At 56.9% G+C, this 15,487-nt stretch overlaps 5 protein-coding genes across 5 annotated transcripts; 1 reads left to right on the top strand and 4 right to left on the bottom strand.

Moving 5' to 3' along the window:
• Positions 1-613: 613 nt before the first annotated feature.
• FUM1-0 (Highly reducing polyketide synthase FUM1) lies at positions 614-7,769 on the bottom strand (the record flags this gene model as incomplete). Its single annotated transcript, XM_036641131.1, has 4 exons — positions 614-4,655; positions 4,744-5,407; positions 5,542-6,180; positions 6,488-7,769. The coding sequence occupies 4 exons, from the start codon at positions 7,767-7,769 to the stop codon at positions 614-616; spliced, it is 6,627 nt and encodes a 2,208-aa protein (XP_036493523.1).
• A 1,020-nt stretch (positions 7,770-8,789) lies between these two features.
• Positions 8,790-9,763, bottom strand: CGCS363_v009281 (uncharacterized protein; the record flags this gene model as incomplete). The annotated part of the gene is made up of 3 exons (XM_036641130.1): positions 8,790-9,164; positions 9,237-9,382; positions 9,451-9,763. The coding sequence occupies 3 exons, from the start codon at positions 9,761-9,763 to the stop codon at positions 8,790-8,792; spliced, it is 834 nt and encodes a 277-aa protein (XP_036493524.1).
• Positions 9,764-10,606: 843 nt separating this feature from the next.
• CGCS363_v009280 (uncharacterized protein) lies at positions 10,607-11,149 on the top strand (the record flags this gene model as incomplete). The annotated part of the gene is made up of 1 exon (XM_036641129.1): positions 10,607-11,149. One exon carries the CDS (start codon positions 10,607-10,609, stop codon positions 11,147-11,149), a length of 543 nt encoding a protein of 180 aa, XP_036493525.1.
• A 400-nt stretch (positions 11,150-11,549) lies between these two features.
• On the bottom strand, positions 11,550-13,039 carry sut1-2 (General alpha-glucoside permease; the record flags this gene model as incomplete). The annotated part of the gene is made up of 2 exons (XM_036641128.1): positions 11,550-12,935; positions 13,019-13,039. The coding sequence occupies 2 exons, from the start codon at positions 13,037-13,039 to the stop codon at positions 11,550-11,552; spliced, it is 1,407 nt and encodes a 468-aa protein (XP_036493025.1).
• A 1,139-nt stretch (positions 13,040-14,178) lies between these two features.
• On the bottom strand, positions 14,179-15,461 carry RED1-2 (NADP-dependent oxidoreductase RED1; the record flags this gene model as incomplete). Its single annotated transcript, XM_036641127.1, has 2 exons — positions 14,179-14,859; positions 15,036-15,461. 2 exons carry the CDS (start codon positions 15,459-15,461, stop codon positions 14,179-14,181), a joined length of 1,107 nt encoding a protein of 368 aa, XP_036493024.1.
• Positions 15,462-15,487: the final 26 nt, after the last annotated feature.

Raw genomic sequence — 15,487 nt, 5'->3', positions numbered from 1 at the left:
ACATTTCGCAGGCGTCACTGGAAGTTGCACTACAGCTGCTGCTGCGACTACCTAATCTACTTAGATAAGAACTGTTACCAGGATTAACTCCGATTAAAGTATCAGTAACTATGACATTATAGATATCAACTCTATCCAACGGAACGATGTCGATCACGCTGTTCAATTCGGCACTCTATCACTTGCAAACTACGTGAGTTTATGTAATCTTTCTTAGTGGGTATGCACGATACCGAAATACATACTTAGGAAAAAGTATTCCATATTATCAAGTCCATGCAGAGATTCCTTGAAAGCAGCCGCAGGCAGGTGATGAGAAATTAATAAAAGTACACAATCGAGTTACAGAAACTGAACATGCTCACGAGCAGTACGATCAATGCTCGAATAATAAACGCGCAGTGAGCTGAACTTGAATACTTTTCATAAGGAAACCGAGGGATGGGTGACGTCGGACTCAAGACTGACTCTTGGGCAGATCAGAGCCCGAAATTTAATAATGAACAAGGTGCAAATCATGCCACGACTACCATTGCGAGGAATATGAGGAAGGAAGAGGGAATAGTAGACACTAAACGTAAAAAGATTCAACAAGTCTACTTAGCCACGTCAATCACGCTGTATCAATCGCCGCGTGCGGCTGGTTTCCGCCTATCCAAGGCTTTCCCGGCTGTTTCGCCTGCCTGTGCTTCACCACCATCCTGTCCATGACGAGATCAGCCAGCTGCAGCAGACTGATGCTGGTGTTGGCCTCCATGGTCGAGAGATGGACGCCAAAGTGCTGTTGGATCCAGGCCGTCAGCTCGACGGCGGCAAAGGAGTCCAGGCCCAGCGAGTTGATGTTCCTTGTCAGCGACAACTGCTTCAGCGGCGTCACTAGCACTTGGTGGACGGCCCTGCCGAGACAGGATGCCAGTAACTCCCGTCGGGTGTCGGTCACGAGCCCAACAGGGGACTCCTTTGCCCAGGAGATGATGTTCTGCGTCTCTTTCTTGATGGCATCGGCGGCACTCGCGCCGCCAAGTCGATCGCTTTCATCAGATACCGATCCCGAACCCTTGGCCATACGGGGATCGCGATTCCATACGACGGACCGGGTTGCTGTGTTGTTCTGCGGATCTTGCGCCAGGCCTACGACAAGCTGAGGCTGAGCGGAAGAGCTGACGGCGATGCTCACGGCCTGTAGGACCGCATCTTCTCCCAAAAATACATAGCCGGCCTTGCGGAACTGCGCCGACAGCGCCTTGTCGCGCGCCACCGCGCCTACATCACCAACGATGCCAAGGTCCAGCACACTAGCTGGGAGGCCGAGGCCGCGGCGGTACAGCGCGAAGGCGTCGAGAAAGGCGTTCGCTGCGTTGTAGTTGGCCTGGCCGCGCTGGCCCACGATGCCGCTGACTGAGCTGAAGAGGACGAAGAAATCGAGCCTGTCTCGCCGGTGGCGGCGCAAAGTGTTGTGTAAGTTCCAGGCACCGCGCACCTTGGGGTCCAAGACGGTGGTCCAGTCGTCCCAGGTCATGTCTGCCAGCGGCCGGTCACGGAGGACCATGGGCATGTGGAGGATGCCGGCGAGCCCGCGAGGGGCAGAGTGATCGGCTGCCCTGACGGCGCGCTCGACGGCCGGGAGGTGTTCTGCGCACCCGCTCACGCGAACGGCGGCGCATCCCATGGACGCCAACTCATCCACCAAGGCAAGCGTGGCCGCTTCGGGCTCGGCGGCAGACCGAGAAAATAGCACGAGGTGGCGTGCCCCCCGTGCGGCCATCCAGCGGCAGACGGACCTCCCGAGCCCGCCGAGGCCGCCAACTAGCAAATAGCTTGCGTCCTCACGGAACGAAACAAGTCCTGGACCGCCAATATCGTCCGCGGTATCCGCTTCCACAGAGCTGGCAGCGTCATGGAGCGATGACCATGTCATCCGAGGAATCAGCACAGTCCCGTCTGGCGTGACACCAAGCTCGCGGTCCATGTCCGGCCTGTCATGCTGCAGGATTTCCGGTTCCAACTCGGGGCCGAGCTGGGTCAATCTTTCGATGATGCGAGCGACGGCGTCGGCCGCGATCCGGACGGGCGTGTTGACTATGTCGAGTTCGATCGTGGTGAAGTCTAGTGCCGGGTTCTCGGTGCGTGCGGTGCGCGTGAGACCGATCAGCCACGCTGGGTCGGGCCGATGGCACAGCGATGTCGATCCTGTACTCCCCAGCTGGAGGGGCGGAAGAAGCCAGACGCGGGGTTGCCGAGCCGCGAGGAGGCTGTCGATGTAGCTTCTGAAGGACTGAGCAGTGAGCTCTTCCTCTGCCGGCGACTGTTCCAGGTGCAGCATCGATACGATGACGGTTTGTTCGTTGCCATCGTCATCAGAAGATAGCGGCTGGCTCCCAGAGTGGCAAACGCGAATCTCGGAGCGTACTTCAGACTCTTGCAAGGCGCTCTGGAGTGACCGGGCCAGCTCTTCGAGTGCGGGTGTTGCGAGTATGATAACGACACGTCGCTGTCTCGAGCTGGCGTGTTTCCTGTGACCGGGCAGCAAAGCTCTCGCCGCATAAAATCCTTTGTTTGTACTATCAGAGGAGGGAGAACGCCGGCGCATAAGTGTGAAGCCGAGCTGCTCCAGCTTCCTGTCGGTCTCAGTCTCAGTCGTGGCCTCGCCACTATACCGGTCGACCAGGAACCATCCCCCAGGATTAACGGGCAAAGGACTTTTATAAGGAGCCGAGATGGAGCACAGCCTGGTAAAGGCGGCGGGCCCATCGACGAGAACAAGGTCAAAACCGCTATGATTTTCCAGCTGGGCCGAGAGGATTTGAGACATGTCCAGCCATGTGGGAGCGAATTTCACATGATATTGTTCGCCCTCTTGCAGAGAAAGCTGAGCCAGACCCAGCTCTGCCGTCGTAGCGGCCGCGTACGTCAGGGATGCCAATACGTTGCCGTTGGACATGGCCTGGGTCTCGAGGGCTCGCATGACGGCGGAGACCAGTGCTACGTCGCCGTCGCGAGCGAAGACGCAGACGCGGACGCGCGGGTTCTTGAAGGCGAGCAGCCGGGCCATTCCAACCACTGAATCGACCATGTCCATATTAACGAGTTCGGCGTCCGGGGCCCATTCAAAGACGGACGCAAGATGGGGCTGTGTTGTCGCCAGAGGGGCGTCTTGGGGGGTGCGCCGGGCCCGCGGCGGTTTGGCCATGAACTTGACGTTTCGCATGGAAAGGCGGGGAAGAATATCATCGTTGTGAGAGCTTTCATCGCCGTTGGCAGTGGCGGTGACGGTGCCTTGAAGGCTTCTACCCTTCCGCACCCAACTGACCTCCGCGCGCATCTTCAGTCTGCCATCCCGAGCCTGAGGGCTGTTCCCCCTATTCTGCAGCAGACGTGTGGTATCTGCTTCCACTGAAATCTCCTCGATGTAGGTTGGTAGCAAGAGTAGGTCGCACTTTTTGCCGAGCCCCTGGCACATGGCGACTAGGTTCAACTGGAGCCCCATGTCCAAGACGGCCGGATGCAGCGCATACCCTGCTTCGTCTTCGTCTTCATCGTAGTCGTAAACACTGGCCGATGCCAACAGACGTGAGGTGGACGCTGTGATGTCTTGAAGGCCCTGCAGCGAGGGGCCGTACGACAGGCCGACCGAGTCGGCGATGGAGTACCACTCGGCGGAGTCAACGGTCCGTGCATCGCCGTCGCCGCCACCGTCCAGGCCGACCCGCCGACCCCCAGTGGGGCCGCAACCGGCGCCGATGCCGGTGCCGCCATGACACGGCTTGCCATTCGAAAATGCGGCCGAAGCGACACCGCCAGCGGCAACCAAGCCTCGGCAGTGGCTGGTCCATTGATCACCATCACGATCTGGCACCAAGGCCATGATGTGGAAATCATACCACGTGCTCTCCGGGCAATTGTCCTCGATGGCGCCGTCGCCCGAGTCTTGGTCTTGGTGTTGAGCCTGCGAGAGCCTCGTGAAGAGCTCGAATGTCGACCCTTGTGGCACGACAAGCGGCGACCTGATAGAGACGTTGCGCATGACGTAACTCTTGTCGGCAACATGGCCGGGCCCAAGCCGATGAACAGCCTCGGCTGCTATGGCGACGAAGCCGGCGGCGGGAAAGACTACCTGGCTGTCGATGACGTGGTGGGTCAGCCATGCGGGCTGGTCTTCGGGCTCCAGAACACAGCGCCAGCACGGCTCGATGTCGGTGGCGTCCGGGACCCGGGCGCCAAGCAGCTCGTGAGGGAGATGCCGCGCGCTCTTGTAAACGCTGGCCACGCGCGGCGGATCCAGATACTGCGTGCCGTGGTGCCATGCATAAGGAGGCAGGTCGGTCAGGCAATGTGGAGCAGGTGAGGCAGACCCATCTGGTCTGAAGATGGACTCCATGTTCGCCTCCGTGAGAGCTCCGCGCACGAACAGCTCCCCCACCGTTCGTAACATGGCCTCGTCGGACCTCTCGCCGCGGCGCAAGGTCGCGATGTGCGAAGCTTGTGGCTCGGTCGTCATGGATGATGACGACAACGTCTCTGCGATAGGCTTTCTGAGTGCGGGATGAGGCCCAATTTCAAGAAGGAGGAGCTGGCTGTTGTTGGTACTGGTGTTTGCCGGGTTGTTGGGCGAGCTCTCGCAGCTAACTAGCTGTTCTAGAGCCTGCCGGAATAATCTACATTCAAGGTCAGCTAATCATTGTTCCCCAGAAGTTCGTTTGTCTGTGCAATCTTCATTGAGACAAGGAAAGAAATGTCGCTTACACGGGCTTCTCGAGGCTGTCTCTCCAGTATCGCGCGCTTCCCACCAGCTTCGCGGCGTCTTCTTCGAGCGACCCCGAGATGCTGCTATACAGCGGAGGAGAATCCAAGGGTCGGCTGCTGGTCTCTAATCCGTCGAGAAACGGTCTTAGCAGCTCCTCATACCTGAGCGCGCTCGGCCCGACGTGATGGGAGTGGAAGGCCGTTCGGACCCGGAGCGCGTGGCAACGGATCCGCGGGTCCGCCTCGACAACCTTTCGAAGGGTTTCCTGTACCGCGTCCGCATCGCCAGAAACGGTCGTATTGCTCGGACTGTTGTGGCAGGCAACGACAGCGCCGGGACTGAGAAACTTTTCAGCCTGCATGGCTCCCAAGCCGATTGTGGCCATCATGCCCGGCTGTCGCGGCTGCGGCTTGCCATTCTCATCCCGCAGCTCATCCAGTACCAGACCGCGCAGATAGGCTATGATGATGGCCTTGCGGGCTGAAAGGACGCCTGCCGCATAGGCCGAGGCGACTTCGCCGCTCGAGTGGCCGACAACGGCCGCGGGCAAGACGCCCCAGGCCCGGAACATGTGGACTAGACCGATCTGGACGGCGGTGCAGCAGGGCAACGAGTATCTAGTCTCCTCTATGAGGCTGTCCGGAGCTGGTTTAGAAAGCTCTTCTGTGTTGAGTAAGCGGCGGGTTCATTTCAGTTTAATGCAGGGACAAAGACGGACGCGAAACCAAGCCCGGAAAACAATCACTCCATATCGGACGCCGTATTCGCTGACTTATGAAAATGTGCGAGCGGCTTACCAAAAAGAGTCCATTTGGGTGCCAGAGCCTCCGGTAGGGTCTTCAGGCACTGGTCCAGGTAGCGGATGCTGTCGGCAAACACATTATTATCGTGGAGCAGCTCGTAACCCATACGAACCGACTGAGCGCCCTGGCCCGTGAAGACAAAGGCGACGCGGGGCGGCGGCGTCTTGTCCTGAACCTGTCCGGAATGGCCTGCGTCGCCGAAAGTCAGCAGCCCGCTCTCGGCTGCTTTTGTCTCGTCCTCGTAGTCGTTTTCGGCCTCTTGTTGCACTCGAACCACAGTATACGTCCGCAGAGGGAAGTGATGGCGTCGGCAACCGAGCGTGTAGGCCAAGTCATGGAGAAGACTGCTCAAGTCATGACGCGAGGCGGGCAGGCGTTCTAGAAGGTAGTTTCGATGGTTGAGAACCTGCTTCTGCAGTGACCAAGGGTGGGTGGCACTGGAAAGGAGCAGGACGCGGGCCGCCTCGGTGGGAGCCCGAGGCACCAGAGATTTGGACGGTCTGCCGTCTTCGACAATGACGTGGGCATTGGAGCCGCCTACTCCAAAGGAGTTGACGCTGACCCGTTTCTTGCGGCCGTCGGGCCACGGCAGAGGGTCGACTGGGACCCGGAGCTTGGCCGCCTGCCAGGGAACTATAGATAAGGTGAGCCACGTGGTTTAGAATGTGAGGCGAGGGTAAAAACGAGATGGAGAAAGAGAGTGAATGCCAAAGTGAAAGTGAGAGTGAGTGGAAACGTTTAAGGTGAAAGTGAAGGTAAAACGTAAGGGTGAAAGTGAGTGTGAAGGTGGGAATGAGACTAAGTGTAAAATTAAGATTCAGAGTCGAGTCGAGAGTGAAAAGAGAAGCTAGTGTAATAGGATAGTGATGATGAAAGTGATAGTGAAAGTGAAAGCAAGAGTAAGAGTGAAAGAAAGCATGAGACTGAGATTGAAACGTACTGAGAGGGTTGGGCGTGTTGAAAAAGATATTTGGCGGTATCACGCCGTGCTCTAGCGATAGCACGGCCTTAATCAGGGCCGTTAGACCAGCAGCGCCCTCCGAGTGGCCGACGTTGGGTTTGACGCTGCCAACGATAGTGCCGTCGCGGCCAAAGACGTTGGCGACGGACCGCATCTCGATGGGATCGCCGACGGCGGTGCCTGTTCCGTGACACTCGATCCACGCCGTGTCCCCGAACTGCGAGTCCGGGATGCCCGCCAGCGCGTACGTCTTGCGGATCAGCAACTCCTGCGCCGCAGCGTCCGGCTTGAGCTGCCCGATCTTGCGGCCGTCATGGCCCGTGGCGCTGGCTCGCACCAGCGCCCGGATGGGGTCGCCAGCTCGCTCGGCGTCCGAGAGCCGCCGCAGGAAAACGGCGTTGACGGCCTCGCCGCGGCCGTAACCGTTGGCGGCTGCGTCAAAGGTCCTGCAGCAACCCGAGGGGCTCAGAAGGCCCTGCGCCGTGTACAATAGCGTCATGAGTGGCGAAGTGATGAGGTTGACGCCCAGCACGACGGCGGCGGCGCACTCTCCGGCACGCAGGCTGTGACAGGCCATGTCGAGCGCCACGAGGCTGGCCGAACAGCCCGTCTTGACGACAATGCTGGGTCCTTGCCAGTCCATGGCGAAGCTGACGCGGTTCGCCTGGAGGAAGTCGAGGAAGCCCGTTCCGCGGTACAGGCCGGCCAGCTGGCTGTCCATGACGTTCTCCTGGAGCCAATCCTCGCCGAAGACGCCGACAAAGACGCCGACATCCTTGCGTGCGGCCAAGTCTAAGGCCGTTTCTTTCGTGCCGGTGCCGACGCCGCATGTGGTGGTGATGCTGGTGTTGCCGCCAAACAGGTTCCGGGCGGCGCCAGCGTTCTCGGCGCACTCATAGGCGACCTCGAGGAGCTGTCGCTGCATTGGGTCCATGCGGGAAGCCTCTTTGGCGCCGACAGGGAAGAAGCTGGGATCAAAGTCGCCCATCGACACATGGTTGAGAAGGTATGCCTGCGGTGCCTGGAGGGTGTTCTTGGCGGGCGTGTCGCTCTGGAAGCCGGCGGCGTCGAACCGTCCGGTGGCCGCGGGAGACCTTTCTTTGTCGCTGGTGCCGTTGCTGCTGCTGCGCGGCCAATCAACCAGCCCATTGCGCTTGGCCATCAGCATGTCCCAGAACTCAGCCGGGGTGCGCACCTCGCCGGGCAGGCGGGCGGCCATACCGCAGATGGCGATAGGCTCCGGAGTGGCGGCCGGCGCCATGGTATGGATTAGGGGTGAATGGATGTGAGTGATTACCTCGGTGTTTGATGATGGCAAAGAGCGGTGGAAGGTAAGGAACCGATGAGTTATGGTTGCTAATTAGTCTCCTGCAGTGGGCAAGTAGGACAATGGCAATTTAAGAAGACTGGTCGTAGGTATGCGTGGTTACGGTCTGCCGAATTAATCATTTACGTCATGGTATGAGATACAGTAGAAGTAGTAATAGTTTACCATAGCCAACGTACGAACAAGCAAAACCTTTACCTGTTGTTATTCTATACTAACAACAGCGCAGCTGGTGGAGCTCCACACGGTGTGTTGATCGGAATAACACCTCCAACCCCGAATCACCATGCTGCTGCTGGTTCTTCTCAAACAGCTGCCCGTTGATTGAGTTTGCTATATATGCTTTTGCCTCCGCTGATACTCCGATGGGCCGGAAGTTTCTCAGTAACCACTTCTGGGGTGCCTATGTTTTTCTACGCCGAGGCCACAACGGGAGTGGGAATCTAGGAAAGCTGAAGAAAAATAGTCCTTCCGTGCATAAGATTCTGTTCGCGAGTACATTCAGCTACTATTACAAATGCGCCTTCTCTAATCATGAAGTAGTGAACCGTCATGAGCGCCGTACTTAGGTACTAATGTATTCGTTACTTAGTGCATCTAAATTCTATCACCTATCACCTTATTATGTTACATGTTCTTCAAACCTGTCCGGTCAAGCGGCGAACAGTTAGTCCATAGTAACCAAATAGCTTTGGTAAAACAGAAGATTATAATTGGGCCCCTATTGAGGCCTTCCTCTTCTACGGTACGGGATCTACACGTGATTGATGTGAAAACGCCTGGAACTGAAGGGCTCAGGGCACCTACTTTCCCCAACTCTCGGAATGTACCGACTTGTAGTAGGATCTCATAGCCTCTCAATCCATTTACAGCCCAGTCACTATCCATCCATCTTTCAGGGCAGAACGTGGTCGCACAAAATGAGCAAGAGAGAAGGGAAAAAACGAAAACATTTCAGGGCAAAACCGTACGCCACAACCTGCCGAACGCCCCTTTGAGAGCAGCGCCTCCCCGAGCCGCGTCCACGCTGCGCTCTTCGTCCGCGGCCCACGCGCGTAGGGAGTCCCAATCCCGGCACCACGCCTGCTGCCCGTCCGTGAGATGCCCGGACGCGAAACCGTTCACGAAGGAGAGCGGCGTCGCGTCCGCCGTGCATTGCACAGCGTCCGCCAAAACGTTGAGGCAGTAGGCCACGTGCTCGGGCGGCCAGTGCCAGACGTCGTGGTCGTCATCTTCTCCCTTGTTCCCGTTGGTCTTGGTCTTGTGTGTGGCGTCTGTGATGTTCGTTTGACGGTTGATGCTGGTCCCGTAGGCTTCCAGTAGGACAATCTGTCACGAGATCAGGTCAGAAGAACAGGGGAAGATGCGGCGCCAGCAAGCGGGAAAACACGGTAAACTTACTATGCAGCGCATTTGGTATAGGCCCCGTATGAAGTAGACTTGGTCTTGGCCCATGCTAGGCGGCGTGAATGTTGCCTGCAAGGTGGACTTGCTGCCGTCATCATGGACCCAGCGGGCGTGACGGCCGTTGATGCGGACCGCCGAAGCTGACTCTCTTTTGATCAGAGACTCTTCCCATAATTGCCGGGCGGGAAGGGGATCGTCCGTCACTCACAGTGCGTCTGTACCAGCCTCTCGACGGTCTCTCTCGTCTTAATCTCGTTCGCAAACACGTTGTCCGGTATGTGGTACGGATTGCTTTCGTTACGTACAAAAGTCCTCCAGCGCGGCGGCGCGCCCACAGAGGCCGGGACGAAGCCGTTTGGATCATTCCCAAGAGGCGCCGCGAGCCAGAGGCTGACCTTGGCCGTCGCCAATACCAGGATTGTCATAGCTAGGGAGTAAACACACAGTAAGATGACCAAGAAGCATCCGCACCAGGTCCTAAGACCGTTCTTTGGTCTTAAGTTGTGGCCGTCCAACGACATGTCGACCACTTCGGAGGGCGACGACGTGGAGAGGCTCACGTAGGCGACATTGCCCAGCCGGTCGCACTTCCAGAACCGCATACTCCTGAAGAACTCTTGTGCTACTCAACACAAATGCCCCATAATCCAAGTACAAGCGGGTGACGGAGCTATGTTCACCAACCTGCTCCTCCAATAAGCTTCCAGCTTAGTTAGTGATACTGGAAGAGGTGTTCGTTCCAGAACGGTTCAGAACAGTAGTCCGCCGATCCACACGGCCCCTGCCCACCGATCGAACTACCCGTAATTTTGTTGCTCCCTGAACAGAGTCATCGCCATCAGAAAGCCTGACAACCAATAGCGCTGCTAGTGACAAGGTTCTCTTGCGATAGGTCAGCGGCCCGGCGCTGCCCTGACCAGCGAGCAGCTTTAGGTTCCGGTCGGCCCCGTAGCTTAAAAGCCCGTACAGCCCCACTCCCCGGGAACTTTAACTTAATTATCGGCTCGAAATGTTTCTTCTACGAGCGGTGAAGGTAGTCGCCGATGTCAATGTATTCGCTGTGGCGGTGAGCGAAAGGTCACCCGTTGTGGACTGGCAGGAAGACGTCAAGAGGTTCAGTTGTGTAGTCTTCAAAGCTAAGTAAGGAGCAAGAACAAGTCGAAGGCACAACAGAGTGATAGAATAGAACCTACCTTATGGTGTTCTTTGGGAAAAACACCATTATGCATTGGAGATCGCAACAAGATGAATCCGATTACCACTCATTCTCAACTCCAGCCACGGAGGCAGTAGCACTCAGCAGCCGCCGAAGGCGGCCTATACTAAATACAGCATCGACTTGTGTCTTACTGCTGGCGTTAGTCATGACCACAGCATGGCTCTACAATATGCTCCGCGATACGGTTATGAAGGGAGGTCTCTTTCGAAGCTGCAATAGCTGTCCGCAGCTCGACATGTCCGGGTACTTGTGCGCACCAAACGGCGCCAGGCCAGAAGTTGCATATGAGCGTGGATGCGCGTGGGATCCCATCAGCTTCCACTGGTACCGGCGTGAGCTTGTCGAGGACCCTGACAACCAGGAGCTGATCCGCGGGTTCCTCGACGCGGGGCCATGGCACCGGTTCTACGACGCCGAGGGCACTGTCGAGGTCGACCCGGCAAACCGCGTCCTGACGACTCTGTGGTTGACGAAGCGCGAGCACGTCGTTCACTGCATGTATACACTGCGTCAGACGCACCTGTGGCTGACCAAGGGCTTCGATCCGCCCTTCAACTACAGCCACACCATCCACTGCACGTCGTACCTAGTCAACATCATTCTCGAGAGCCCGGTGCCAGATATGGACAAGCTGACCGTCCATGCTGTGCCTTACCCTTCAGACTGGCAGCTAGTGAGTACCCTATAGCTCCCGAAATGATTTCGAGCTTAACACGAACACAACCGTAGGTCAAGCCTAAATATCCATGTGACGAGGAAGGGTTGAGCTGCGTATCTTGGTGAAGAAGAACCAAAGCGAGAAGGCAGTGTGATGGTGGAGGCAGAGCTCCGGCCTGTCTGAGTCTGGATGAACAGGTCACACCCATCTACAAGTTCAACGTTCATGCATTCAAGACCAAACGAAACATCAACTTGATTGATTGGGGTATACAGAAAGTACGTAGACTAAGCGCCTGTAAACCCTTAAAGGGTTTGGGCGTGATATCTCTCGATACCAAGCCTAGTCGCAAAATGAACATTTCTTTTCATCCACTAGAACTTGACTGATTTGTTAGGATATGATTATGTATCCTCAACTCTAAGATTTATCAGCACAGGAGAGCAGCAACCATGGCAGCCACGGCGGCGGGAGCAAATAGAAATGCCGTTGTGTTGCTAAGTCCCATGTCCATGTGTTCGATCCCCAAACTAATGAGGCCGCTCGTCAAGACAGCCAGGCCCTGACCCACTGTGATGGCCATCTCGTGGATAGAAAAGAGAGTGGCCGACGACCGAGGGGTGGATTGGTCACCGCCCTTCTCTTCGTGTACCACGGCTGTCTCGTACGAGATGATGGTAAAGGGCACCCATACACTCAGGGGCGAAATGATCATAATGCTGGCAGCGCAGATGGGCGCCGCCGGGAACGAAGCCCGGAACACGACCGCGGCCAGCGTCGACACGGCCAGCGCCGCGAAAGCCAGAGCCCACACGCGCCGCAGCGCCACCATGTCCTCGTCCATGAACCGTCGAAGGGGCTTCGTCGACGCTGACGACGCGTCCCACAGCCGGACGACCGTCATCTGCAGGAGAATGGCGCCGACCTCAGCGATCAGAAGGACGCGGACGCTAGCTCGTGCGCTGACGTCCGGCGCGACAGCTTCGGAGCCCCTTCCAAGAGTGGCAACATCTGGTTTCCATTTGGTCAGCCCGAAAGAACGGCGGAGCAGAGAGAAGCACTCAATATCAGGGCTTGGGGCAAGGTAACAGCTTGCTTGCTGCGGAAGGGCGACGGTGATTGACATACAGCTGTCTTGAAGGTATTTGCTCAAGTAGTGAGAGACGGGGAACCACGCATACTGCGACAGGATCTGGATCTTGCATGTGCGGTTGATCCATGGTGGAAGATGTCGCGCCGCATCCCACAGCGTCCGCGGCACCGACAAGATGGCTGACACCGCCCCGAAGCGGTCGTTTTCTCCCCGGTCAACGGCCTGGCGATCCACGCCGGGTGGCTTGTGGACAGCCCATAAGGGAAAGATGCTGAGCGTGATGAGGATGGCGCACACAGCGGTGATGGCCTTGAAAGAAGGCGTCACGACGCCGACGACAAGCGTGATGATGGCCCCTGAGGCGGACATGAGACCGCTTGCGAGGTTGAAGACTGGCTGCTGCCGGGGTGGGATGTTGTCGATAGCCATGGCGCGGTAGCCAACGACGGAAGCACGCGCGCTGATACAGCCCATGTAGACGGCGGCAGCGCTCACCCATTTTGTAGCGGCCGGGTTGCCGCCGACGAGGTCGCGGGACCACGCCAGGATGATCTGGCAAGCGGCCATGGCAATGCAGCCGGTTGTGAAAAGGCCGAGGCGGCGGCCGGAGCGGTCGCTCAGGACGCCCATGATGGGTGCCACCGTCAGGCCAGACAAAGGGCCAGCGAGGAGGACCAGCGAGACTTGGGAGACGGCAAAACCAACCTCTAATGTGAGGTATGGCTGAAATGAATCAATTGCAAATCAGCTTGCGGTCCTTTGATTTCGTGATTCAACTAGCGTTTCATTTCCTCCGACCGACTTACTATTAGGTAGACGGTAAACATAGTGAAGAAGGATTGAAGACTGTATACATGCTCAGCTATTTGTCACACATTTCATTACTCCCACGGAGTTTGCCGTGTGGTATTACTGACGGCATCGAGGGCGCAGAATAGGCCAAGATAACCCAGAGACTGGTGTGAGGCCTCTCGCCAGCCGGCGTATTGGCGGATACATCGGCGGATGTGCTTGCGCTGCCCACGACAAGGGGAATGTCGACGGGATGGTCAATTGATTCGAAACTCTTCATTCGTGCAATAGAGGGGGGCTGAACAGTGATAGGTGAGTAGCCAGTCTCCTTCTCTCTCCCTGCGTACGTGTGTGCGCGCGCGTGTGTGCATGTTTGTGTTTAATGTCTTTTGATGAGAGTTGGCTGGTCTCGGTTCCTCGGGGGGATTTAACGTTTGAAGTAAAATCAGACCAGCCGTCCCATTTCGTTCGCTCAACTCTGATCTTAGATCAGTACCTAGTTAATAAACCACCCCGCTTTTGGCCCGTTTACACAAGACTACAGGGTTGTAAAAACAGACACTCGACTCATTCTATATGGAACATTTCTTCAATGAGACAGGTCGTCTGTGTTTGATAGTATATGGTGTTTTGACGAAGCACGACGAGTAAAGTGATCTCAATCTCAACCACCGGAGACCCAGGTCGAAGGCACACGGGTATCAGACAAACGAAGGAAAAAACGATGGTAAACTTCATACGGAGGTACCTACTGGTATGCCCGTCTTTCCTGGCTTTCGTTGCTACCAAACACAAAAACCGACTGACAACGATTCGAATCGGTGTAAAGAAAGAGACGTTGAGCGGCGATGCGCCTCTGTATAACCGGCTGGACGATGATGAGAGCGGAAACAGAAACTTGGTCAGCAAAGAGCAACTCGATCGGCCCTCTACTAATAAGTCGGTGGCAACAAAGCTGAGCTTCTTCATCTTGGGATTCCTTGTGGCCATGACCATCAGTGCCATCATTGCCTTTCTCGTCCCTGTGGGTTTGCACGACGGTCTACGTTGCGCGGAATCTCCGTAGCATTCAGAATGCAAGGATGAGTTGGTGAGAACACTGTATATGCTACGGCGAATGGATGGAAGAAATATCTTTCGCAAATGAAGGGCTTCGCGTGCCTAAGACATCGTGTCAAGAATCATATAGCTGAACCAGAAGCTTGCCCATGATCTTGCCACAGCGGAAAAGATCCCCAAACGCCTCGGCCGCCTTATCCAGTCCGCGGACTACATGCAGCGGCGCAATCCTCGGGAGCCCGCCATCCTTCTCTATGCCCTCATCCATTTGCTGCTGGAAGCTCGCTATGTACTTGCCGGCCAGATCAGTGATGAGGAACCCACTGATTGTCAGCCTCTTGTAGACGACAGGTTGCCAGAGCCACGGAGAGTCCGGTGTTGTAGCGCAGCCAGGCTCGTCGTCGGCACCTCCAATGTTGCCATACTCGTTGATGGCGTCGCACACGACGATCCGCCCGTGGACCTTCATGCAGGCCGCTGCCGCGCGCAACTGGGCACCGCCAACACTTGCAAAGTGGATGTCGAGCCCTTCCGGGGCGGCGTGGCGCAACAACGACTCACCCGTCTCGTGGCTATCTTGGCGGTTGAAGACAAAAGCATCGTCGAATATGCCAGTTTGTCGGAGCCAGTCGACCTTGTCGATTGAGCCGGCCGATCCCACGACCCGGAGCCCATCTCGCTTGCTAAAATAAGCCACCGTCAGGCCGACCGTGCCTGCTGCTGAGCTTACGAAGATGGTTTCGCCGGGCTTAGGCCGGCCGCACTCGTAGAGGCCACCGAAGCCCGTGAGTCCGGGCTGGATGTCCAGAGCATGATAGATTAGCGTATCATTCTTCTCGCCCACAGACTCAGTGAAGTGGGTGTGTTTCAATACATGTCATACGCCGAGGAGAAAAGGGATATGGAAACGAGGCCGGGCGCGGAAAAGGGGGAAGAGGTTCTAGAAAGCCCTTTTTACGGCGGGATACTTACAACACCAAGGACACCCAGCCAATGACCCGCATCAAGGCTGTACCCCTTCACACGTCCTCCGATGGGCACCACCAGACGACGATTAGCAGCAACTGACCGCTCGAGGATTACATATTGCGCCAAGGGGACCCTGGCGAGCCACACAGTCTCGCCGACGGGGAGGTCATGGACGGCGTCGGACCGCACGACGGTGCCTACGGCGCTCGTGCACAACGGCTCACCAACGGGCAGCGCGGGAGTGTAAGTCCAGGCGGAGGAGGAGTCCCTGAGCTGCGAGCGAAGAAATGGGTCAAGAGAGGCCAGCTGAATGCGGACCAGCACGCCCTCCCCGTCGGGCATGGGTAGCTCTTTCACCACTAGATCTTTTCCTGGCTGGGGAAAGTGCCCAGAGGGCATTGAGCTGAAGATGAGTGTCGGATTAGACATGTTAATGGCGTCGTAACCTCGCGGGT

This window comes from Colletotrichum siamense, assembly GCF_013390195.1.
Source record: "Colletotrichum siamense strain Cg363 chromosome Unknown KSG_Cg363_contig06, whole genome shotgun sequence".
In the NCBI taxonomy this organism is placed as follows: domain Eukaryota; kingdom Fungi; phylum Ascomycota; class Sordariomycetes; order Glomerellales; family Glomerellaceae; genus Colletotrichum; species Colletotrichum siamense.
This window is presented reverse-complemented; position numbering and strand designations above follow the sequence as displayed.